We start from the raw sequence: 25,165 nt of genomic DNA on the forward strand, positions 1-25,165 counted from the left end.
ACACACACACACACACACACACACACACACTGACACTGTTCCATGTAATGGAGTACTGAGGATTTATCCCACAGAATTAGACTGGATAGACAATCTTATAACTCTGGATATCATTAACCATTGAAAAACTCATGTGGAGCTAAAACCGGACTCTTATTTCAGTTCCTAACACCCTGTTTTTTATTTTTATTTTCTCTTTTTTATTTTTTAAAATATATATATTTTTGTTGTTGTTGTTTTTCTTCTTCTTTTTACTGTTTTTGAAAACAAAAACAACAAAAAACTCACCTGGGGCATTCAGGTGGACTCCGCCCCTTTCTCCGAAGTGGAGAAGATTTATTTCGTTGTCTGTGGCAATCTATACACAAGTTTGTGTTTATTCCTCTTGTCGTTGTTGTTGTTGTTTTTTTTTTCTGACCTTGTTAATTATTATTTTATTTTACACACAAAGTGGGATTTTGTTTTCCTCCACGTTTTGATTTTGTTTATTATGTCGGCAGTTCACTGTACAAAGTTAATTTGGTTTTTTTTTCGAACCGAGGCTCCAGAACATTCCTGTTAAAAAAAAAAAAATCCCTTTTTGCACTATTTAAGAAAAGAAAAAAATATGAATGAAGTCAGGCTGTGCAATATGTTGCGTTTAATGGCAACGGTCAGCATTGTACTGTTAGTCCAATACTAATGATTTTAAATGTATTTTAAATATGTAAAATAAACCTTTTTGGACTTGAGCATGAGTTAGCGAAGCGACGTGAAGGTGAAGTTGTTTTGTTTCTGCGGTAGGCTGAAGATGATTGTAGTTTTTAATATTTGTAAATAAACTACAACAGCAAAACGTTAAACTGAGCGGTCTGCCTGCTTCTGTGTGCACTGTCATGCCATCAGATGGAGTGTCTCTGTTTAAAGGGCCGGTGTGGAGACTTTTTTTCGGGGACCTATAGGCAGAGGTGGAATATCATTGTCATGAGTTAAAGTTGCCATTAGTGCTTTCGTTAGCTTAGCATGAGCTCACATCTAAATGGGAAGTGGGTCCTCTTCACGGTTGGAGTCCGCCATCTTGTTTGACACACCAGTTTTCAGTTGGTTGCAATTTGCAACCAAATCCTACACGCTGGCCCTTTAAGACACAACCAAATCCTACACACTGGCCCTTTAAGACACAGCCAAATCCTACACACTGGCCCTTTAAGACACAACCAAATCCTACACAACCAAATCCTACACACTGGCCCTTTAAGACACAACCAAATCCTACACACTGGCCCTTTAAGACGCAACCAAAACCTACACACTGGCCCTTTAAGACAAAATAGAGAGATTTAGGAGGGAGGTGACAAAAGGTGTTTGAAGGACACACAAACCTAAAAATCGACAATTATTAAGGTTCTTTTTTTAAAATTAAAGGTCATTTTATCTCTTATCAAGTATCCTCTTCAGTAAATCAGACTGAAAGTGAATGGATACATTATTATTTAAGACATTTCTAATTATGAATTTATTAAAGTGTAACAGCACTATTATTTTCTGCACCTTTTCCCTGTATGTTTAATTTCAGCTTTTTGTATTTGTTGTTATTGTAGTGACATTTTATTTTTACCTTTTTGTTTGTTTCAGTTTTTACTAACATCAACGGTTTGACACTCCACAGAAAGTTAAAAAAAACTTTAAATACAAATACAAAAGTTTTTAAAAAAAGGTGAGAAATGCAACAAAAAAGAATCATTTTGGTTTAATGTCAGTTTTGCAAAACAAAGGAACATCTCCCATGTTGTTTTGAACATTGAATTATCACGTGTGTGTGTGTGTGTGTGTGTGTGTGTGTGTGTGTGTGTGTGTGTGTGTGTGTGTGTACAATGAAAATGAAAAGAGGATGGGCGGAATAGAACGTGACGCATTAAAAGGTATTAAACTCATGAAACGTGTGATCACACCAAAGCATGAAGCGGTCCTCTCGGCCACTCGGGGGGTCCTGAGGAAGTCTATAGACCGCCGTCTGCAGCCAGACTCAGCCGGGCACCGCTGAGCTTCTCTCTGATTGGCTGGTTGATGTTTCTCGTTCCTGTACCGAAACAGGAAGTCTCTGTCGTGGAACACGCTGCGCGCCCGGAAGCGCGCCGAAGCCAAGGACGCCTCCTTGTTGGGGGTCAGGGGTCCGGAGAACGGCCTCCTGCGTAAGCCCAAAGAAAGCACGCCCCCTCCCCCGCTCGCCTCCCCGGCCGCCCGGCCGAAGGCCAAAGTGAGTAAAAGCAGGCCGACGGCGCACGCCGGTGATGTCACCTGCCCCACTTGGCTTTTAACCTGTGTGTTTGTGTGTGTGCGTGTTTGTGTGTCTCTATTTGATGGTGGTTCTCAACCTGCAGCTGAATTATTATTATTATTATTATTATTTACTGTGCTGCTGGGTTCAGTACATTTTATGGATCAGGTAATGGGCAAAACTACCATGCAACTTAAAGCAAACATATCCAATATTTATTGGTATTTATCTATTTATTTTATTACCTGTGTGTGTGTGTGTGTGTGTGTGTGTGTGTGTATATATATATATATATATATATATACGTATATATATATATATATATATATATATATATATGTCCGTGTAAACAAAAGCCTAATATTAAAGATTAGTGGGGATATATATATATATATATATATATATATATATATATATATATATATATATATATATATATATATATATATGTCCGTGTAAACAAAAGCCTAATATTAAAGATTAGTGGGGATATAGATATATATATATATATATATATATATATATATATATATATATATATATATATATATATATATAGATATATATATATATAAACAAAAGCCTAATATTAAAGATTAGTGGGGACAGTTCAAACCCGGTTTCAATAGATTAGACGGTTGAGAACCTTTTGATCCAGAACACTGCTTGAAGTTTTATTTTAATCACTTTTTTTTTTTTTTTTACCCCAGATTGGAAAAATAAAGTCTTGATTTCTTTTAGTTTTTCTTGCGTTGTGATTTATTGTTTCCCTCCCCGTGCATGCATAGAGGTAGAATCCACCGAGTTGTGAATTTTATTTGAAATGTAGTTTGTTTGCTGTGCTAACCGGTGTTTTCTGTCGTGGACTACTAACAACAACAAAAAAATGCTTTGTGTGTCACGATGTTCTTTCAAGTTGACGTGACACCTGTGGGTGATCGACAGGTCAAAGGTTAATCAGCGTGTGAAGGGAAAAATAGACTTTGACACTAAATGGGCAACTTTTTTCTGTATATTTTCCTTTTTTATTACCCCATCTTTTGACTATATGAAAAACAAACAACTGTGAATGAGGATTTAGTATCTGTCAACAAAAGAAATGCAATGAATGAGATCATGGACCCTGAGTGCAATACAACTTTTAAATAGAGATCCTAGACTGTATGTACTATTCTAGGCATCAATAGCATCGAGTGGTCGCTGCAATTTTTGTGTCATTTAATGAATCCCCCCCCCAAAAAAAATCTAATTCTGGTGAGATGAGGAAGCGTCAAACGACCAGGATCCACCATCTTTGTTATGGATTCTTTTTACCTTTCAGGATATTCAACGTTTTTCTTTGGACAAGCCTACATCCTCCTAATATTCTCTTCATCCTCCTCACTTCCCTTTTTTCCAACTTTTCTCCCTCTAATATTGTTTTACATACATTTTTATATCCCCCCCCCCCCCCCTCCTTCCTCTTCTTCTTCCTTTCCGCTTCACTTTCTCCATTATCAATTCACCCCTTATGTCCTCACCGATCATCCCCATGTTCTTCTCTTCCTTTTTGTCTCCCTTGCTTCCTTTTTTACTCCTCCCTTATTCCCTACCCCCCCCCCCCATTTTCTTTTAAATCCCCCCTCCCTCTCGACCTCCTTCAGGACGTTCACACTTCAGATGAGTCGGACTGTGATGACGACCTTGACCCCAAAACAGGCATGGAGGTAAAGGACATGGAGTTACAGATTATTTTTTATTTTAAGTGTCGACCGAAAAGACACAACAATAGCATTATCTGTCAAATAAAACAAATGATGCAGTTAAGTTATTATAAGTATCATAACCTCAGCGAAACGTTTACATTTGACCTCATCTGTTTTCCAGCTTCTCAACCCAAATTTCATCCAGGAAGGTAAGAGACACACAAGGTCATCAAATACGCAAGTTTTAGATTATTCAGACAATGCAGCTTTTTTTTTAATGCTGTAATATCCATTTTGGCCACAAGAGGCTGACGTTTCAGTTACACGTTTTGCTCAAACCCAATACATGTACCTTGTGTTTTGAGTGTATGGAGAAGATTAAAACTCACCTGGATGAAAACATGAATGATTTTTTTTAGGATGATATGAGTATGACAACAAACAAACAAACAAACAAAGATATTCTGCCTCGCCTGCAGTGGCTCCAGAGTTCCTCGTCGCTCTGTCGGACGTGGTGTGTGCGTTCGGGGAGACCGTGGTCCTCTGCTGTAAAGTGTGTGGACGACCCAAACCCTCCGTCACCTTGAAGGGCCCCGACCAGAACCCCGTGACCAGCAACAACCGCTTCACCATCGACATCAGGTAACGGCAACGCCCACGTGGGTGAAGCCTCCTTCACATCGCCTTCTTCCACTTCCTACTCATTGTTCCTCCTCCTCCTCCTCTCCAGGGACACGGGCGACATCTTGTTGAAGATCTGCAATCTGATGCCTCAGGACACCGGCATCTACACCTGCGTAGCCGTTAACGACCACGGCTCCGCCTCCTCCTCCGCCTCCATTAAAGTGCAAGGTGACGGTCACGGATTAAAAGGAGCATTTCACCTTAGTCAGCGCTAGATTAGTTTTTCTCAGATGGGTATATATTTATATATATTTATATAAATATATATATAAATTTATATAAATACATATTTATATAAATATATATATTTATATATATATATTTTATTTATATATATTTTATTTATATATATTATTTATATATTTATATATATATATATTTTATTTATATATTTATATATATATATATATATATATATTTTTTAATTTTATTTATATATTTATATATATATATATATATATATATATATTTCATGACTTGTGGGGACATAAATCGGTTAACATTGTGGGGACTGGCCTTCCTCACGGGGACAGATAAAGTAAATCATTACATTTTAGGGTCAACACTTAGTTTAACGTCTCCTGATCATGAATTTAAGTCAATGTAATGTCCGTGTGTGTGTGTGTGTGTGTGTGTGTGATCGCCCCCCCCCCCCTCTCATCTCCTGCAGGTATCCCAGCATCCCCTGGGAGGCCGGTGGCCCAGGAGGCCAGCAGCACGGCGGTGATGATCCACTGGTCGCCTCCGGCTTCATCCGCTCACTGTGCCGTCAGCAGCTACACTGTGGAGTACCGACAGGAAGGTGTGTGTGTGTGTGTGTGTGTGTGTGTGGGGGGGAGAATTATTATTATTTATTTGGATCAATATGCAAAGAGGTTAAAAGTGTATTACGTAAATGTATACGGCATTAAAATGTCTGTTTATGTTCTAACCCAGAGAAATCCGTAATTTTGAATCGGATCCCTTCACTGCACGCGTCACGAATCAACTTATGATCCAGTTTTAAGCCAAATTGTTAGAATATGCCCCTCCTGTACGAGGAACTCTAAAGGACCACAACTCCCATGATGCCGCGCTGCTTCACCGCGTCTTTTCCTCCTCTCTCGCCCTCAGACTCGCTGCTCTGGCAGCAGGTGGCCAGCAGCAGAGAGGAGTGTGTTCAGGTCGACGCTCTGATCCCCGGAGGTCACTATCAGTTCAGAGTGAGAGCCTCCAACCGCTGGGGGGTCGGCCCGCCATCCGAGCCCTCAAATATGATCACGCTGCCCAGCACCAGTAAGTCCACACACACACACACACACACACACACACACACACACACACAAGGACATTACATTGACTTAAATTCATGATCAGGAGACGTTAAACTAAGTGTTGACCCTAAAATGTAATGATTTACTTTATCTGTCCCCGTGAGGAAGGCCAGTCCCCACAATGTTAACCGATTTATGTCCCCACAAGTCATGAAAACACATGTGTGGAGGACATGGTTAGCTAAACAGCTAATAATACAAACTATTTATAGATCAAAGCCGCTCACAGTAAAGACATATCCACAGTTTATTAGACTAAACTAAAAGTCGAATTGCCCGCTAACCCCTAGAGACTGTTATATATTGTTATATATAAATATTTATATATAACAATATATATTTATATATATAAATATATATATTTATATATATAAATAAATATATTTATATATATAAATAAATATGTATATATAAATAAATATATATATACATATATCTATATATATATATGTCAATATATATATATATATATATATATATATATATATATATCAATATATATATATATATATATATATATATGTCAATATATATATATATATATATATATATATATATATATCAATATATATATATATATATCAATATATATATATATATATATATATATATATGTCTATATATATATATATAAATATATATATTGACATATATATATATATATATGTCTGTCTATATATATATATATATATATATATATATATATATATATGTCAATATATATATATTTATATATGTCAAAATATATATATATGTCAATATATATATATTTATATATGTCAAAATATATATATATGTCAATATATATATTTATATATGTCAAAATATATATATGTCAATATATATATATATATATATATATATATATATATATATTGTGTGGGACAGAACAAATGACATCCTATTGAAGAGAAAAAGCTCATGCCGTGTTGAAAATAAAAAGCGTTCACTCTTTAAAGCGTCCTCTCTCTCCCCGTCCAGACTCTGGGTACGATGGAACTGGGATCCAGTGGAAAGAGAACTTTGAGTCGACCTTCTCCGAGATCTGTGAGATTGGAAGGTAACCTGGTCGCAAACTACTGAGTTATTCATAGTGTTTTCTTTTAATTCAGCTTCTCTTGACTTTAATTGTGTCAACAGGGGGCGGTTTTCAGTGGTGAGAAAATGTCTCAACAAGTCTACAAAGAAAGAGGTATGGCACCCCCTGAAATAATGTAAAGTGTGTTTCAGTGTAAATAAAGTTATTACATTGTTACAATTAAATGTGTCTTTGATGTATCATAAGTTTAAATTTAGACTGCAGTTTGGTCTATTTTGGGGTTTCCAGATGCACGTAGATTATTTAAATTCCAGTGTATTTCATTATTGCACTATTAAGTGTTGATTTTCAGGTGCGTCGAGACCATTTAAAGGTACAGTGCTCGTGACGTAACCACCTGAACACTCTTCTTCTGTTCAGGTTGCGGTGAAGTTTGTGAGTAAGAAGATGCAGAAGAAGGAGCAGGTGGCTCATGAGGCGGACGTCCTCCAACACGTACAGCATCACCAGCTGGTGGCGCTGTTGGACACCTACGAGTCTCCCACCTCTCTGATGCTGATCCTGGAGCAGTACGTCTTGACTGAATTGTTGTTGAGCCTCTTTTTGTTGTTGTTTACTGTCCCTTTGTAATGCTTACGCATCTCTTTGTGGTCATTTTGTGTCACTTTCTAACTGTTTACTTTTGTTGTTGTTGGTATTTTGCATCTATTCGTAGTTGCTTTATGTCTTATAGTCATTTTGTGTCTCTTCTCACCTGTTTGGCATCTCTTTCCAATTGTTTCGGTCTCTTTAGTCGTTTTATGTTTTTTTTAATGCTAACTTTGAGTCTCTTTGTGGTTGTTTTTTGGTTATTTTGGCCGTTTTGTTCCCTTTGCTGCACCGCTTACTTTAGATGACATTATTAAAGCTTTATCTACATGTTACTCAATGTGTGTTTGTGTGTCAGGCTGGAGGATGGTCGTTTACTCGATTACCTCGTCGCCCACGATGAGCTGATGGAGGAGAAGGTGGCGTTCTTCATCAGAGAGACACTCGAGGCCCTGCAGCACCTTCATACCTGCAGAGTGGTTCACCTGGATCTGAAGGTGAGAAGTGTGTGTGTGTGTGTGTGTGTGTGTGTGACTTGACCTGAGATCAATGAGTTTTTTTATGCCTTTTGAAATGACTCTGAATCCGTGCGTCTGCGCTGCAGCCTGAGAACATCATGGTGGACCTCCACTCTCCCACCCCGGGCATCAAGCTCATCGACCTCGGCGACGCCGTGCAGCTGTCCGCCCACCGCCGGTACGTCCACCTCCTGCTCGGGAACCCGGAGTTCGCCGCGCCCGAGCTCATCCGCGGGACGCCGGTCTCCGTCGCCACGGACGTGTGGAGCGTCGGCGTGCTGGCCTACGTGGCGCTCAGCGGCGTGTCCCCGTTCCTGGACGAGTCGCCGGAGGAGACCTGCGTCAACATCTGCCGCCTGGACTTCTGCTTCCCGGACGAGTACTTCCGCGACGTGAGCCAGGCGGCGAGGGACTTCGTGTCCTCGGCGCTGCAGCAGGATCCCAGGAAGAGGCCGAGCGCTACTTCCTGCCTGCAGCACCCGTGGGTGGGCCGCGGGGGTGCGCACGGCGGGGAGTACTCCAAGAAGCCGCTGGACACGACGCGATTGGCCACATTTATTGACCGACGGAGACAGCTGCATGACGTGCGGCCCGTCACTAACATCAAAGGGCTGGTGAGCAGCAGCTTGGGCAACACGCTGTGACGGACAGGAGCTCCGAGTGTCACCCACAACAACACTGCTGTGTATTATAAGCATTTAATGATCTTTAGTATTTATTAATGTGTGAGTGGGGAAGGGATCTACGTCTTCATAAAGGACCACGAGGCCACTCTGTCGACCACTAAACTTAAAAGCAGAAGAAATAATTAAAATTCATGATTGTTTGATATTTAATTGCAGACTAACACATTCATTTGATCTTTTGTTCCCCCGGTAACAACCATTAGATGTGAAGCAGGGCCCCATAAGCAGCCTAGAACCCCCATGAGAACCCAAAGAACCTCAAAGTTGAGGAAATTAGCATTTAGAAAAACACACTGTGAGCGGGCTTAATGTCAACATATTAGTTTATATTTGTAATGTTTATTTTTTCAGGGACAGATGTTATATTGGAGGCAGGAGACCATTGTGTTAAAGGGGGGGTAGTTTCATTCGGCCTGTTGCTCAGGGGCTCTGGGGCAACTGTCCCACGCTCTGCTAACATGTTGTAGCCAACGCGTCTGAACATATTTTTAAAAAAAAAGCTTTTCGTGACACTTTGAGCCCACAGGAGTACAAAAATGGTAAAATCGCTAAAAGCAAAACCGCCAACGATGTCTTCGATCTGATTTTGTGTCACGAGAAACTCCCACGGAGGATTTAAAGCTGCAGTGTGCAGGTCATGGCGCCATCTAGAGGCGAGGTCGCAGATTGTAACCAACTGAAAGCGGGCGTGTCGGAGAACTACCGTGGCATGCTAAAGTTTGGTTTGGCCTTTCTGGGCTTCCGTAGGAAAAAAACACAGCGGACTTAGTGGTCTTTTATGCAGATATATATATTTTAAAAAAAAGGCTATTTCTCTGGTAACAAATGCATAACAATTGGTAGTTTCAGGTGATTATACACAAGAGTAAACATACTTATATCTATATTCTATTTCTGCAAACGGATAAACGTAAATGCAACAAAATGTTCTAAACTGGTTGAAAAGGAATCTGATGGAGTTGGTAAACGGCGGCTTAGTTGGGGTTCTTTTCCTGAGGTCGATGTTTCGCTAAAGATCGCTTTGACTTTTTTTTTGTTGAGAAAACTTCCCGAATGAAATCCGGGTGCAACGAGCAGGTTTTCCCCTCGATGGCGTGGATGTTACTCGTATCGATGCTCATGAATGTTCTTACGGTCCACATCTCCGCTAACGTTCATTCTACGTTCTCCTCGTTTGTCCAAGTCTCTCGTGGGAAATCCTCTCAACAAAAGTAATTATTTAATAAAGATTTAAGCATAACGGAACCCCCCCTCCCCCCACGCATGTTAACAACTGTGGCTGATTTTAAACCACCAACACTGGAAAGCTCCTTGGAAAAGACTGGTACGCAACAGCGTCGAACCTCGCTGCGATATACCTTTTTTAAAATGTATTTATTATCATATGTTTATTTATTTCAGGACTTGTGTTGGGTTTGAAATGTTCGCCGTTTGCCCCGGAGCGACCCGGCCTACCCGCTGAAGTCGCTAAACAGCTGCTGGACTGTGCAGCGGCGGAGTTTACGCCGTGAATAGTGTTGTGAGTTTACATCCAAGTCACCGACGGATAGAAAGCTGAACTGTTGCCGTCATGAACCACAACGAACTGCAGTTGAGTGGGAAAAGACACAAAGAAATCACGGATTAACCTCGGAGAGCAAGACGATGGACTACACGGGAACACTACAATTTGATTGTTTCACTGTTTACAAAAAACATCAACTAAAAAAAGGTTAGGTAGTTTAAAATATGTAGAATAATCAGGGAATAGGGTTAGAAATCAGGTGAGAAATCTTGTTTTCTTGAACCCGAACCTGTTGAGAATTCTCCGTTTTCCGTTTGTACATTTTGTCTACCAGCCACTGTGTCGAGTAACCGATCAGAGTGTTCGGGTTCATTGATCTTGTAAAATAGTTAATGCGGCTGTTGAATCGGCCTCTGATTTAGACGGAAGAGTCCGTTTACTTGTCTTGTTTCTACTGATGAATGTACAAAAAAAAGAAAAAGAAATGTAGAATGTGTTCTGCTGTCACAAGTGCTGTCCTCTGCTTTCACCAAAATGCTTTCACAATGCCCCCTTTCTGGACATTTTGCATCCCCCCACCCCGCGAGCATTTAGTGCGCCGCAATAGTTAGCATTTATTTTCATGCAGCCGGGGATGCAGAATGGTGCAAATGTAAGCAAGCCACACCGTCTACAACAGCCATGCAAGTCTAGGGCTGGGTATCGGCCCGAAATAACCCAGAACCAAGTAGTACCCAAACTACCTGCATATATATATATATATATATATATATATATATATATATATATATATATATTACTAGCGATACCCAGCCCTACATGCAAATCTCAAATTGTTATACTTTTGTGTTTTCATTGCAGCCGCAATGAGATCTGTTCAGGTACCCGTGAAACAGCCGTGTTTCATCTCAGTTTCGCCTCCTCAAAGGGAAAAATGCAACAGAGCGACATGTTTTAATCATCTCCTTATACTCAGAGAATACTTTGTGTTGTTAAAAATAAACATGAAAAGTACTTGCTGGTTACAAGTTACTGCTAAATGTCCTGTGAAGTAGCTGATGGTGCTTGTAGTTGACCAGATTAGTGCAGAAATCATCAGTCTTTACGTTTTTATTTATTTTTAAACTGATTCCATAATCAATATTAGTTGCAGCTCAACAGAAAGACAGTTGTTGGTTTTCATCTTTGGAGACGTATATTGAATGAATAAGTCAAACAAATAATCATATAAATAGATACGATCAAATTATTAAATTTAACCATGAAATACTGAAATAATCCAATTAGTTACTAATTGATAAAGTGGCTTAAAGTGTGAATCAGGTGAAATGGCAAAAGAAAATCACACATGGTCATAAGCTTTGTGATCATGAAAAGGTACATATTACGTATATTACATTTTGTATTATCAATACAATACATACAATGTATAATGTCTTATTCATTTAATATTAGGGTCTCTGGGCCTCCATACAACTTTTTCTTTTGCTGCGTGATTCAGAGTAGATTCTCTTAGAAGGAACACACTCACTGCCTTCAGTTCATGACAACAAAGGTGCTTTAAAACAAATCATAACTTTCTAACAATCGAAGGTAATCCTGAATTCCTGAAGTGAGCAAATGGACGTGAACGAGGCCCAAAAAGCAGAATTCGGTTGCAGTTCTAAGGTCCCGAAACGGGAAACAGGTCCGGGTCTCTGCTGGTTTCATTTATCTTTCCGGGGAGATGACCATCACCTCCTGCCCCATCACCTATTACGGGCAGAAATATGACAGAGTCTACGTGAGTAATATACAAAAGTCGTTTGTAGTCGCGATGCCTCTCTGTGTTTGGGGTTATTGTGTATCAGCTTTCAGTTGTTTTATGTCACTTTGTAATAAGTTAGTCTTTTTGTAGTTCTTTTTTTTGTCTGGGGTTGTTTTGCTCCTTTTTGTCGATGTTTTGAGTCTCTTTGTAGTTGTTTTGTGTCTCTTTGTGGTCAAGTCCTGTCTCTATAGTTGTTGGGTCTTTTGTAGTAATTTTGTGTCCGTGTAGTTGTCATTTTGTAGCTGAAAGCCAGAGGGGGCTTAAAACATTGGGCCCCTGTGCTTGTGCCCAGTAGGCCAATTCAGTAATGCATCCACAATCTCCTCTGTGATTTCTCAACAGATGGCCTTTGATGCTAACACATTTTCAGTTTGCTTCAATGGCTTTTACAAACCAGGAATAAAAAATGACTGTATTTTGATGTCTGGAGGGACGGCTGACAGAGGTGACCTGGCAGTTCTTACTCAAGACATACCCACTGGATCTGGGGTTCATAAACTTCTGCCAAACCTTAGAAATGCTGGGAAATGTGTCAACATAATTCCTTTAAAAGACAGTCAACAATCGGAAGTGAGTTTTTTTCATTTTCATTATTGACCAATGTTACTGTCATGGTAGATGAATACAACATTTCAGCGTAATTTCAAATCAAAGCCTTTTCTTAGACGTCTGTGTCCACTTTCTGTTGTCAGATTGAACGAGTTGAACTCGGCAACTTTGGGACACAAGCAATTCTGGCAATCAAGACATATTCTGGGTACCAGAATGTTGATGTTGTAAGTATAAGAATAACATTTAGAGAAATATCAATGATTTGACAGATGTATTTTGTAAAATGTGATGGGACTTTGGAGGATAATGAGGCAGATTCAGTGGCTCAATCAGTATCCCACATTGGTTGAAGGTATTCAGGCAATCAACATAAAGTGTTCTATCATACTGACAAAAAGGCTAAATAATGAATCATTTCAAATGCAAAACATGACAAAATGTAAAAAAAACTTTTCCTGGCACTTTTCAGGAGGCAGATACACAAGTCAATGGTCTTACAGTTTCTAAACAGAAGTTCCAGACAACTGATACAAACAAGGGCATAATCACAGATGTCAGTGGATGCAGACTCTCAGGTAAGTACATTCAATCGTTCCTAAAGTGCAATTTTAGGCCTCAAAAGCAAATATTAGAAGTAAATAAATTGCTGTCATGTAAAACCACTGCTAGTAAAGTTGTCCATTTTAAACTACGTCCATCCATTTTTCTCAATTCCTAGGCTTTGCTTATAAGACAAATACAACAGTGAGGGACTCAAACATATGCTCTACTGTAACCTGTGATGTGAGTGGAGTCGCTACTGCCGTCAGCGATTGTGGTCCGATGGAGCGTTGCCACGGCAATGGGAGGTAATTATTTAGAGAAATGATAGAAAGAAAATGTCCCCAAAAAATGTAAATTTCTCTTTCTAAGCTTGTGGTGTAGTTCTTTTCTCACAAGGAACTCAATCTTAATCAGTCTGACAGTAAAAATGGTAGTGCAGAATTACATTATAGCTGTCCTGTTATGCTGCGGTCACACGAAACAGAAGCCAGTTTGACCTCTGGATCATTTGTGTTCATTTAAGTCACTCGTGCTAGACGTGCCATAATGGAGGCGATTCTTACCTCCATGTAGATACAATACCAACGTTTGGAGAAATGCTCAGATCCCATCCTTGCCTATCGTTTTAACCTATCTTCAAACTTTTGGCACCATCAACATGATGCCATTTCATCCTGCCTTGAAGGCTATGGCGAGAGATAGCTTTTACAATATGTAACTAACGCTCTTTGCATTGACTTTGTATGTAATCGAGCCACTTGATAAGTGTGCTTTGAGTTTGGTGTGAATGCACCAGTAAGTCACAGCCTGCAGTGCACTCCTATTTTATGCAAGCGAAGGGGTGAACAAAAATGTACTTCCGATATTAGCATCTTCGGATACAGTTGGACAACTTAACTTTCAGCATCTTCATCTTTACCAAAACGCTGATATTGCTATTTTTTGTTTTCTGTGTATCCATCTCACTCCTTCTGCTGCAGTTGCGTGTTGAACGCGATGTGCTCTGTGACCGGCTCGACTGTCATCGATTTCGTTGGCAGAGTTCAGTCTGTCCCGGACCGGTGTGGTTACACTCTGATGGGGTCCTTATTGTTCCCGGGCTTGCAGTTGCTGGGGGTTTTCCAAGAAAGACGCCGTAAAGATGTTAGTTTTTTGGATCGTGTGATACTGCAGCTGGAGGGGGCCGGTGTTCAGATTTCCATGGAACAAGGTGGCCGGGTTCAGGTATGTTACCTGCTGCCACAAGTAATTTGCTTTAGATCTCATCAATCGCTGATGTACAGACCACTCAGGTGGTCACGAGCCACACAGGTTGAGTTCATTTAATGACAGGAAACGGTCGATATGCATTTTCATTCTGCATTATAAGTACTTTTACTTTTGGTAATTTATGTAAATTTGGATGCCAATAATGTTGTACTTTTACGATTCATATTTGGAATGTATCGCTTTGACTTTTTTTTATTTTCTCTAATGTAATTCTTCCATTCAACCACTAGACTGTTTGAGTAAGTGTCTCTTTTTTCACTTTGCTCATCCTCTGCGATGAAGCTGGATGACAAAGTGCTGACGCTCAACGCCAGAGCTCAGCTGGTCCATGGTATAGAGCTCTCCAGGGACCAGACAGGAGTGACTGCCAAGATATCAGTCTCCAACTACACTGCGTCTATCCTATTTGATGGCTACACTACCCTCATCCACGTGACAGGTACACAAACATATAAACCTAAAGACTTTGATAACATTGTGGTTCCTATCATATCACTCTCCTCTTTCTCATACTGTATATAGAATAATATTATTATCAGTAATTTTAGTAGGGTAATGCCAGTTGGAATAGTTTTCATGAACAATGGCAACCCCCTCTTTGCAGAGGAGGCATTTAAGGCCCTGCTCACCAACACCCCTGCACACTTATCTGGAGGAAAACATAAATGCTTTTAGTCCTATTTAGAACATGGGGAAGTTGCGCACTTCAGCCTTGCATGGCTGAAATGAGTATTAGAACAACAAACACTTAAAAAAAACGTTTTACATTTAAAATGTGGATAATACCTGGAATTAGTTCTGCCAAGATGTGTGGATACTTATGTAACATCTAAGATTAAGTAGTTTGTTGGATTGCGTAGTTACAAGGGTTATGTGAATGAGAGAAGTGTAGTTTGCAGTGGAGCCACAGACATTTAAGATGGTATCATCTGCATAAAAATGGACATTGAAGTACTGATTAAAAATAATAATGGTAGTTATGTGTCGTAATGGACCAAATGTATTATATTATTACTAAAAGTGGGTAATAAAATATTATATAAAGAATAGCGACATATCTTTAAGTAGGAAGGTACATGTATGATAGATGGGCTCATTCTGAATACATTTTCATTACCACATTTATTTACAAACATCAAGTCTTTCTTCCATCTATTTTTCTGATAATTACTTATTTACATGCATGTCAAAATACAAAACTGTGCTTTAAATGTGTGTGTTAATTCTCTAAACTAATGAGGTAATGTGAGAGGAATCCATTATTATTTAATGTCTTGGGTATTTATTCCAGTATATGGATCCCAATATCGATAACTCAAACAAGGTCTGTCACGTAACTACTTTAGGTTTCGATGTGACCACCCTGTAGGCCTAATCTTGAGTTAAAACCAGTGAATACCAGCTACTTAAGTGTGCTGCGTGCTCGTCACCTGTAAAAGTTTTTTCTTCTGAAACCGGGCAGGAACAAGTGGAGCAGCCGTGGATGGTTTATGTGGCAATTCCACGAGGTCTTTCAATGAAGAGAAGGTTACTGGACACTGGTCTCCTGGGTAAGACCTCCAAACACATCATGTAACTGACTACTACCTCTCTTTGGAATGAAAGGGTTTAAAATATACTGCAGTTTAAGTATTAAGTTGCTGAGCAGTCTTGTGCTATTTGTTGTCCCACAGCTGTGAGATGCAGTATGATGACACTGCTGACAGTACAATCAACTGCAACACCACAACTGAATGGTAAACACAGACTAAACTCTCTTTTGATTTATAAACAGGCATCACTAACCTCTGTGGCACGCTTCACCACGTTTGTCATTTGGCGCTGTCTTCTACACCTAAACCCATTTTAATGTGTTTATTCTCATATGTGCCATAGTGTCCTTTATGACTGAACTTCCATGCCACATTTTCACTTGGACAGGTGTAATCTCCTGAAGCAGGCTCCCTTCACTGCTTGCAACAAGCACATCAACCCAGAGCCCTTCATAACTGCCTGCACAAACACTTTGTGCAAATATCCTGCAGTGGATGGTCTCAAGTGCCAGAACCTGGAGGCCTACGCCAGGGCCTGCAGCCACCACAGCAATGTCACGATGGAGAGCTGGAGGAAAAAGACCAGCTGCCGTGAGGCTGTCTTACATTATCTTCGGTTATGTTTCAAGATGACCCGAATGAACACATCAACTAAATATTATTATATTGTCTTAAGCACCTTCTACACCATATGACGTTCCGTGGCTCTTTTTATTAACCTTTAGGGTAGATATGGTGTTGTTATGCAAATTATCAGGTCAATCATATTAAAACTGGAAGACATTGTTTTTTTACCTGCAGCTGCTGTCCCTCAGGCCTTCTGTAAGGACAGATTCTGCAGTGCTCATGAGTTCTGTGGTGAGCGGGATGTTGGGGAACCCAGCTGCCTCTGTCGGGCCATTTTTGCCTCCAAGTACAGATCAACGGGCACTTTTGTCAGCTATGACGCAAGAAAGTCACAGTCATCTTAACTGCTACTTCATTATAGGCTGGGGGGATTTCTCAAAGCGAGAGCTGTTTCAGATTTATGGACTTTTATGATAGATTTAGTAGCATTTGTTTATTAGTATAGAATTTTGCAATATTCTTTGCTGCATATAATAACATTCAGATTTAGTGCTCAAGAGATCCAATTTACAAATGCACAAAAGAATCCTTTATGACATTTTTAAAAACATATTTTAGGTCTTTTCAAAGTTGCATTTATGATTGCCTCTTCCTGATGTGTGCTGATGTATGTTGTTTGGAAAAAGCTAAAGGAATTTACTGTTTTGTAACGGGTGTTCAGGTGAGCCAACGGTCTGCCAGCAGAGTTCTACTTCAATCATTATGGCTAATTGTCTTTTGGAGGACAAGAGCATTGATTATTCAGGCTTACACCTCAACGACCAGGCCTGCAAAGCTGAAATGGACAACCTGACCCACATGGTGATGTTCAAGTTCAATAGCAACAACACTTGTGGTACAGTGATCATGGTGGGTACCTTCTATTTTTTGTCTTTTTAAAGTAGCAGCCAAATCCCTTTCAACACTAGAGACGTACTGTTCAAGGTAATCATTCAAGGGTTGCAGGGAAGTAAATAGACCTGTACAAGTAGTCAGCACACTGTAGCATTGGACCGGATGTGCATTGACAATGTCTGTCTGCATGTGACCTTCAGGCAAACAACAGTCAAATCATCTACAAGAACACCATCATGACACGGAATGTCTCCACCTATGGCCTGATCAACCGTCACAGCCCAGTGCATATTGACTTATCCTGTTATTACACTCAGCCCGATGTCAAGACCGTTGCCATCGAAGTCAAACACAGGTGTGTGATGGGAGTACAGTATAACTCCAGAGTTATCATCTTTTTGTTTCCAAGCCAAGGCGGACTGAGCTTCACTTGGGCTTTAGCTGTGTTTCTACAGCATGGCACGGCTCTGCTCGACTCGACTCACTTCTTTGGTATCAAGCCCTTTGCTGGTACCCACTCAGTGTAGGCGGGATTCTGGGTAAAGTGAAAGAAAGAAAATGTGGTTGCTATTGATGTGAGCTTACTAATTAAAATTGTTTAGTAATGATTCTCTCTGACCAATCAGTGGTCTGCAGTGCTTCAAATCCACTATCTAGTTTCAGCTCAGCTAGCTTGGAACCTCGACCGAGGTGGTACTAAAACCAGTACCAGGGACCAAGTACCGTCCACAATTTTTGCGAATGAAAAATATGAAAATAACTATCCTATTGTTTAGAAAACTAAACTGGAATGCTTTGTGGACAGGTGGCTTTAATGTGCAGACCGAAGCCTAGTATAATTAAGAAGTGGCTTTGCTTTCCAGCTCTGTAATCCAGGAGATTACTTCTGGAGAATGGAATTACAATCTGACCATGAAGGCATACACCGACCCTGACCGCATGAACGCCATCCAGACAAGCAACGACATAGAAATGAACCAGAAAATCTGGGTGGAGCTTAAGACCGATGGACTGGATGAAAGAATGGTCCACGTGGTGACTGACTCCTGCTGGGCAACCGATCAGCCTTCGCCAAGTGGAAGCCTGAGATATGACCTCATCATCAAAGGGTTAAAAACACCGAGATGCTCTTTCTGATTAAACCTCTTGTTTTTGTTGCTGGCCAGTCGCTGACATGCTTTCTTGTTTTTGTGTAGCTGCCCTAGCCCTACTGACCAGACAGTGAAGGTCGAGGGCAATGGACTGGGAACGTCCAACTACTTCTCTTTCAACACATTCCAGTTTTCTGCCAAGACTGGTGCGGTCTACTTGCATTGCCGATTAGAGCTGTGTGTCAAGCAGAATAACGCCTGTGCCTCGGTACGCCCAGTCCCTGAATATATTCACGTTAATGCACAAATAAGCATACATTTGTAAGCATATTAATCTCTCTGTCTTTTAACTGCTTCACAGCTGTGCAGTCACAATGATAGAAGGCGTAGATCTGCCACGTCAAAATATGAGGATGAAAACCCCGCCTTCATCAGTATGTCCTGGACTTATTAGGTATGTTCAGCTGTCCGACTGATTACGACTCCCAACCCATCACACCTTTCAAGCTCACTTTAAGAAAATCCAGGACCTCTGATGAAGGTCCTTTAGACCAAAAACTTAAACAAAGTGTACACTGCATACATGTGTAGTGTGCAGATACTGTATCTCTTTATATGAGTTTGAGCTCACTTCATGAGACACAACTTGGAACTTCCTACAAACTGGGGACCCCCGTTATCAGGTTGTGCAAATCTCAAACAAATACCAGAAGAGGACATGTCGCAAAATTTTCATCCTACACAACCACATAACAGGTAGAAGCTTTCCTCGGAGCTTAAGATAACCATGTCTACCAAAACACGTTACTACAGTAATTCATCAGTACATTTCAGAGTATTCAACATACAGTGGACCAATGGGAACATGCACGGTTGTGAACAGTGTGTCTGATTCATAGACTTTTTCAAACAAAACTGGAAAGAGTTGTATTTAGACAGAATGCCTCACACACAGCTGTTCTTTCAATTAGGACAAGCAAGAAAGGGATACACCCCTCCAAGTCCCCAGTGCACCAATTAGAGCATGGCACGTAAACAAATACACATGCAGGTTACTCCCCAAAACCTGCGATTTAAAGGGAAAAGTAAAAAGTTCATGATAGTGCCACCACAACAATGAGACATCATATACACTTGCACAGTACACAGTGACACCTAGTTTTTACAGTCATTAAGACTTGACATCCTCATTCTCTCTTTTTTACAGTAGAAGTTTACTAAGTGGAATACTTCCAGATTGAGTTGTTGTTATTTTGGGTTTGAATTTGGGAAGGGACTCCAAGACAAAATATCTAGAGCCTTAAAAGTGCTGAAGCCAGCCCTACTAACGCCATTGCTAAAAGAACATATGTGCTCTGCCAACTTATCCTGAGTGAGCAAAGGGAAAAAAAGAAACGTAGCACACCGCCATGTTCAAATGTTTATAAGAGTAGGCAACAACAAAAAAGAGTTGACAGACGACTAGATGATGGAAATGAACCAACAACCCAAAATACTTCATACAAACCAACACACTTTTGTTTCTGGCCTTCATTCCATTTTTTTATTTGGCTGCCATTTTGGAGAAGAATTGTGGAATTAACAACTAACCACGACTTGGATTTGGTTATCTTCCTAGGTTCCCATGGAGAATCGGGCTGACCAACGAGCTCAAGACTCAAAAAGATTCCTGCTTTGCGCTGATGAAGAGTCTGGGATCAGTTATTATTGCTGTGAATCTATACCAGCACGAGTATTCGGGGGAAAAAAACTGATCCTTATCTAGCTTTAAATTAGTGTTGTCTTGTTTCGGGTTCTAGGGTTGATTCCCCTGAGATGGTGAACATGATTGCTTTAGCATTGGAGAGGTATGCATTGATTAGCAGCACCTGACAGAGGCATTGCCATTATTTGAATCCATTTGGAGAGGGAGGGGGATACCATGTTTTGAGGAGTTTTGTTGTGATTGTTAGAACTCAAAAAAAGACCTCAGTGGACTTGCACTTTCTTCTGACCAGGTTTGGACAAAATTGCAAGGTCCTGCAAACAATGTGGGAATTAATTGAATTTAAAATGTACAACCCTTGGTCTGGAGCCTCAAAACAAAAACATGCTGTATGTTTTATCTACCTTTTTATTATAATAGTCTATCAGCAATAAAGAACAAAGTATGGTAATATTACATGAGTTTTGTGTTTTCTTTTTTGTCATACACAATTGTAACCCTATCACAGACCTAATTCTATGGGCGGCTGTAGGTGAGGGTCATGGGGAAAGTGATCGTCCCGTAACCACAAGGTAGCCGGTTCAATCCCCGCTCTCCCTGCATGTTGAAGTGTCCTTGAGCAAGACACTGAACCCCCAGTTGCTCCCCGGGTGCTTCACTGCAGCCCACTGCTCCTTAATAACTAAGGATGGGTCAAATGCAGAGAAGGATTGACCCACTGTGGGATCAATAAAGGATACATTAATTCTTAAAAAGGTATTTATGCTAAATTTAAGATTAGAGATGTGATCTTTTGCTGCTATTAGCTTTGGGGGGGGAGCATGTTTCACCAGCTCTATGTTCATGGCGCTGCAAGTAGCAGTGTAAGCAGCACTCTTGTGTCGCGTATGGCCATTGAAATTGAACAGGGAGATAAGTGGCACAAACTAGTGGGTGATTCAGTCAAATGAGGCAGCGCACAATGTTGATATTATTACCTATAATCTATTAGTCTATTCCTGGCAGAACATCCACCTGCCCCGAGGGAGGCTGGGGACATGGAATCCGAGTGGACCTTGTTCAAAGCCTCTATTGTGGACGCGGCTGCTCGGGGCTGTGGCCGGAAGGTCATCGGTGCCTGTCGTGGCGGCAACCCTAGAACCCGGTGGTGGACACCGGGGGTGAGGGTAGCCGTCAAACTGAAGAAGGAGGCCTTTCGGGCCTGGCTGGCCCAGGGGTCTCCTGAAGCAGCTGACGGGTACCGGCGGGCCAAAAGGGCTGCAGCGACGATGGTCGCGGAGGCTAAAACTCGGGCATGGGAGGAGTTCGGGGAGGCCATGGAGAAGGACTTTCGGTTGGCCTCAAGGAAGTTCTGGAAAAACCATCCGACGGCTCAGGAAGGGAAAGCAGGGTCTACCCCAGGCTGTTCTCAGCAGGGGGGGGGAACTGCTGACCCGGACTGGGGACATCGTCGGGCGGTGGAAAGAGCACTTTGAGGAACTCCTAAACCCGGCCAACATGTCCCCCGGAGAGGGGGCAGCGCCGGAAGACTTTGGGGTGGATTCACCCATATCCCTGGCAGAGGTCGCTAAGGTAGTCAAAAAGCTCCTTGGCGGCAAGGCGCCAGGGGTGGATGAGATCCGCCCTGAGATGCTGAAAGCGCTGGACATTGTTGGGCTGTCTTGGTTGACACGCCTTTTCAGTGTCGCATGGGGGTCGGGAACAGTGCCCATGGACTGGCAGACCGGGGTGGTGGTTCCCATCTTCAAGAAGGGGGACCGGAGAGTGTGCTAGAACTATCGTGGTATCACACTGCTCAGCCTCCCGGGAAAAGCTTATGCCAGGGTGCTGGAGAGGAGGCTCCGACCGCTTGTCGAACCTCAGATTCAGGACGAACAGTGCGGATTCCGTCCCGGTCGTGGAACAGTGGACCAGCTCTTTACCCTCGCAAGATTACTGGAGGGGTCCTGGGAGTTTGCCCAACCAGTTTACATGTGCTTTGTAGACCTGGAGAAGGCTTTCGACCGGGTCCCTCGGGGGTTTTTGTGGGGGGTGCTGCGGGAGTATGGGGTGCCGGACCCGTTGGCACGGGCCATCCGGTCTCTGTATGCCTGCAGTAGGAGCTGTGTTCGTCTCCTCGGTAGTAAGTCAGACACGTTCTCGGTGGGTGTTGGCCTCCGCCAGGGCTGCCCTTTATCACCGGTCCTGTTCGTGACCTTCATGGACAGGATATCTAGGCGCAGCCAGGGGGCGGAGAGGATCCGGTTCGGGAGTCTCGGGATCGCCTCTCTGCTGTTTGCGGATGATGTGGTCCTGTTTGCCTCCTCGGACCGTGACCTCCAGCATTCACTGGGGCGTTTTGCAGCCGAGTGCGAAGCGGCAGGGATGAGAGTTAGCACCTCCAAATCTGAGGCCATGGTGCTCTGCCGGAAACCGGCGGATTGCTCCCTCCAGGTGGGGGCAAACTGCCTACCCCAAGCGAAGGAGTTCAAGTATCTCGGGGTCTTGTTCACGAGTGAGGGTAAGGTGGAGCGGGAGATCGATAGGCGGATCGGTGCGGCTGCAGCAGTAAAACAGGCGCTGTACCGGTCCGTCTTAGTGAAGAGGGAGCTGAGCCGGAAGGCAAAGCTCTCCATTTACTGGTCGGTCTACGTTCCAACCCTCACCTATGGTCACGAACTCTGGGTCGTGACCGAAAGAACGAGATCTCGGATACAAGCGGCCGAAATGAGCTTCCTCCGTAGGGTGGCCGGGCTCAGCCTTAGAGATAGGGTAAGGAGCTCGGACATCGGGGGGGAGCTTGGAGTCGAGTCGCTGCTCCTTCGTGTCGAAAGGAGTCAGCTGAGGTGGTTCGGGCATCTAGTTAGGATGCCTCCTGGACGCCTCCCATTAGAGGTTTTCCGGGCACGTCCAACTGGTAGGAGGCCCCGGGGAAGACCGAGGACACGCTGGAGGGATTATATCTCCCGGCTGGCCTTGGAACGCCTCGGGATCCCCCAGAATGAGCTGGAAAGTGCTGCGGGTGAGAGGGAGGCCTGGGTCGGCCTGCTGAACCTGCTGCCACCGCGACCCGACCCCGGATAAGCGGGTGATAATGGATGGATGGATGGATGGATGGAACATCCACCTGCCGCCAATCTGATGATGTTGTCCACAAGCGAAAACTCAACCCAGTACGATATAATTTGCATTAAGAAATAACATTTAATGTGGTTAAAGCCGTGATGTCTGTCAAACGGTCTATAAGTTTACCTATACATTTTTATCTAGAAATGAATAAGAGTGATTCTTGCAGTACTGTTAGAATCCCTGCAGTACTGTGAGCATATTTCCTTCTTTGATGAGTGTTTGGTCAACCTTACTTTATTATACACTTTGCTGTCATCACAGTTCTGTATATGAGTGTACTTGTGCGATCCCACACTGGAGCTGAATATAAGTGTCATTAATGCTCAAATGATAATAATAATGTTACGTTTTAATCAAGGAATAGACAATGTCATGTCCACCTGCATGCTTACGCGTGTTTGTTTCAGTTTGGAAACTATCCGTTCACTGTACACAACTTCAGAGTTTGTTGTCGTTGTTATGGACACAACGACACACGCACACACATCGTGTTATTAAGACCCACTGGGGTGAACGGCTCTCGGCGTGCAGCCCATTAACTGTCGCTGTGTACCTCTCTGGCTAGGACAATGTTCACACCTGCTTTCATTAGTGTCACATAATGACATCGGAGCAATCAGAGGTGTGACTGTGAGATCTAAAACAAGCTCTCACGGCAACACTTGACGCAATCATTGCTAAATAGACCGTTGTTGTTGTTTTCTACTGACATCATTTCTTTTTAATGGTTAAACTTTTGTGACTCGACCTTATTACTAATTTAATAATTCGGTGACATTAAAACACACTGTGCCTTCTTTTATAGCTGTAATATATAAAATATAAAAAAACGTCCTCGTTGTTAAGACGTTCTTTATGTTTGAGCATCACTCGTAATCTTGTAACTATGAGAATCTGATTGGGACATATTACTTTTTATATTGTGATCAGTTGCTCACAGTACAACTGTAGGAAATGAGTTTATGGGATGTTGTAGCCGTTAGGTCACTCAGGTCAGTTTACTTTCCCTTATTGGTAAGAGTACCCTTTAATATAAGCCAGTGCAAACCTAATTCTGCATTCACATCATAACCCTCAGACTTTTATTATGATAAATGTTTATCTTCTGAGTTGTATTTCCAAGTTGGAGGAACTTCTAAACTTTCCTCCAACTACAGAGGTGTCGGCTGAAACCTGGCTGCAAAGGCACCATTTGTGGTGATTACATGTCAATAAACTTTAACAATTAATTCATGAAGTTGGTAAAAGATCTTTCTTACCGTTTTATATACTTTCACTTGTTATTGAGCTGTCACAAATACAAGTTGGAATAATCACTGGAGTTTCTTCCCATTCTGGAGAAATTATGAGAACTTTTTTCTTTTCTTTTTTCTTTGGCCCTCATGCTGAGTGTTCCAAGGATCAGCTACCAAATGCAAACTCAACATTTGTAATCATCTCCAGACCCTTTATCTGCTTAATTTGTCATTTGAGTAACGAGGGAACGTGAAACCATCCAACAATTGTCCAATTACTTCAGAGCCTCTGAAAATGGGGACGTAAAAATGACTATAATTCCTAAACTGTTAATGTGGTGTTTTTGTTTCATCCATTGAAAGAAAATTGTGTTTTCAGTTCATACAGAACAAAAATAGCAAGTATTACTCAACAATTCTTTGCTTAACTTTACTAAGAAGCACAACTAATTTCCTCTCCCAGTGGTCCCGACTGTGAGCATTACTATGGCCATGTATAGTTTTAAGTAGTTTTATTGTATATTACTGTCATGTCTGGTCAAATGACGTTGTAACACATTGAAAATGTCCTCATTTTAAAACGTGCAT

General features: G+C 41.7%; 2 protein-coding genes across 2 annotated transcripts in view; both read left to right on the forward strand.

Moving 5' to 3' along the window:
- kalrna (kalirin RhoGEF kinase a) overlaps positions 1-10,451 on the forward strand; it is a 103,764-nt gene extending 93,313 nt beyond the window's left edge. The window contains exons 57-68 of the mRNA XM_034561730.1: positions 2,074-2,236; positions 3,901-3,963; positions 4,124-4,151; positions 4,422-4,584; positions 4,673-4,794; positions 5,297-5,428; positions 5,740-5,901; positions 6,921-6,999; positions 7,080-7,131; positions 7,399-7,547; positions 7,925-8,063; positions 8,171-10,451. Of these exons, the coding sequence (XP_034417621.1) occupies positions 2,074-2,236; positions 3,901-3,963; positions 4,124-4,151; positions 4,422-4,584; positions 4,673-4,794; positions 5,297-5,428; positions 5,740-5,901; positions 6,921-6,999; positions 7,080-7,131; positions 7,399-7,547; positions 7,925-8,063; positions 8,171-8,728 (1,810 nt within the window). The 3' untranslated portion in view covers positions 8,729-10,451. The remainder of the gene's footprint in view (positions 1-2,073; positions 2,237-3,900; positions 3,964-4,123; positions 4,152-4,421; positions 4,585-4,672; positions 4,795-5,296; positions 5,429-5,739; positions 5,902-6,920; positions 7,000-7,079; positions 7,132-7,398; positions 7,548-7,924; positions 8,064-8,170) is intronic.
- A 1,534-nt stretch (positions 10,452-11,985) lies between these two features.
- On the forward strand, positions 11,986-20,178 carry LOC117751030 (alpha-tectorin-like). The gene is made up of 17 exons (XM_034562532.1): positions 11,986-12,057; positions 12,424-12,651; positions 12,774-12,857; positions 13,103-13,208; positions 13,352-13,481; positions 14,157-14,400; positions 14,728-14,884; positions 15,908-15,995; positions 16,119-16,181; positions 16,366-16,576; positions 16,793-16,911; positions 17,264-17,453; positions 17,639-17,793; positions 18,302-18,547; positions 18,635-18,797; positions 18,891-18,983; positions 20,148-20,178. The coding sequence occupies exons 1-16, from the start codon at positions 12,001-12,003 to the stop codon at positions 18,981-18,983; spliced, it is 2,334 nt and encodes a 777-aa protein (XP_034418423.1). The 5' UTR covers positions 11,986-12,000; the 3' UTR covers positions 20,148-20,178.
- The last annotated feature ends 4,987 nt before the right edge of the window (positions 20,179-25,165 follow it).

The sequence above is a fragment of the Cyclopterus lumpus genome, chromosome 21, assembly GCF_009769545.1.
Source record: "Cyclopterus lumpus isolate fCycLum1 chromosome 21, fCycLum1.pri, whole genome shotgun sequence".
Lineage (NCBI taxonomy): Eukaryota > Metazoa > Chordata > Actinopteri > Perciformes > Cyclopteridae > Cyclopterus > Cyclopterus lumpus.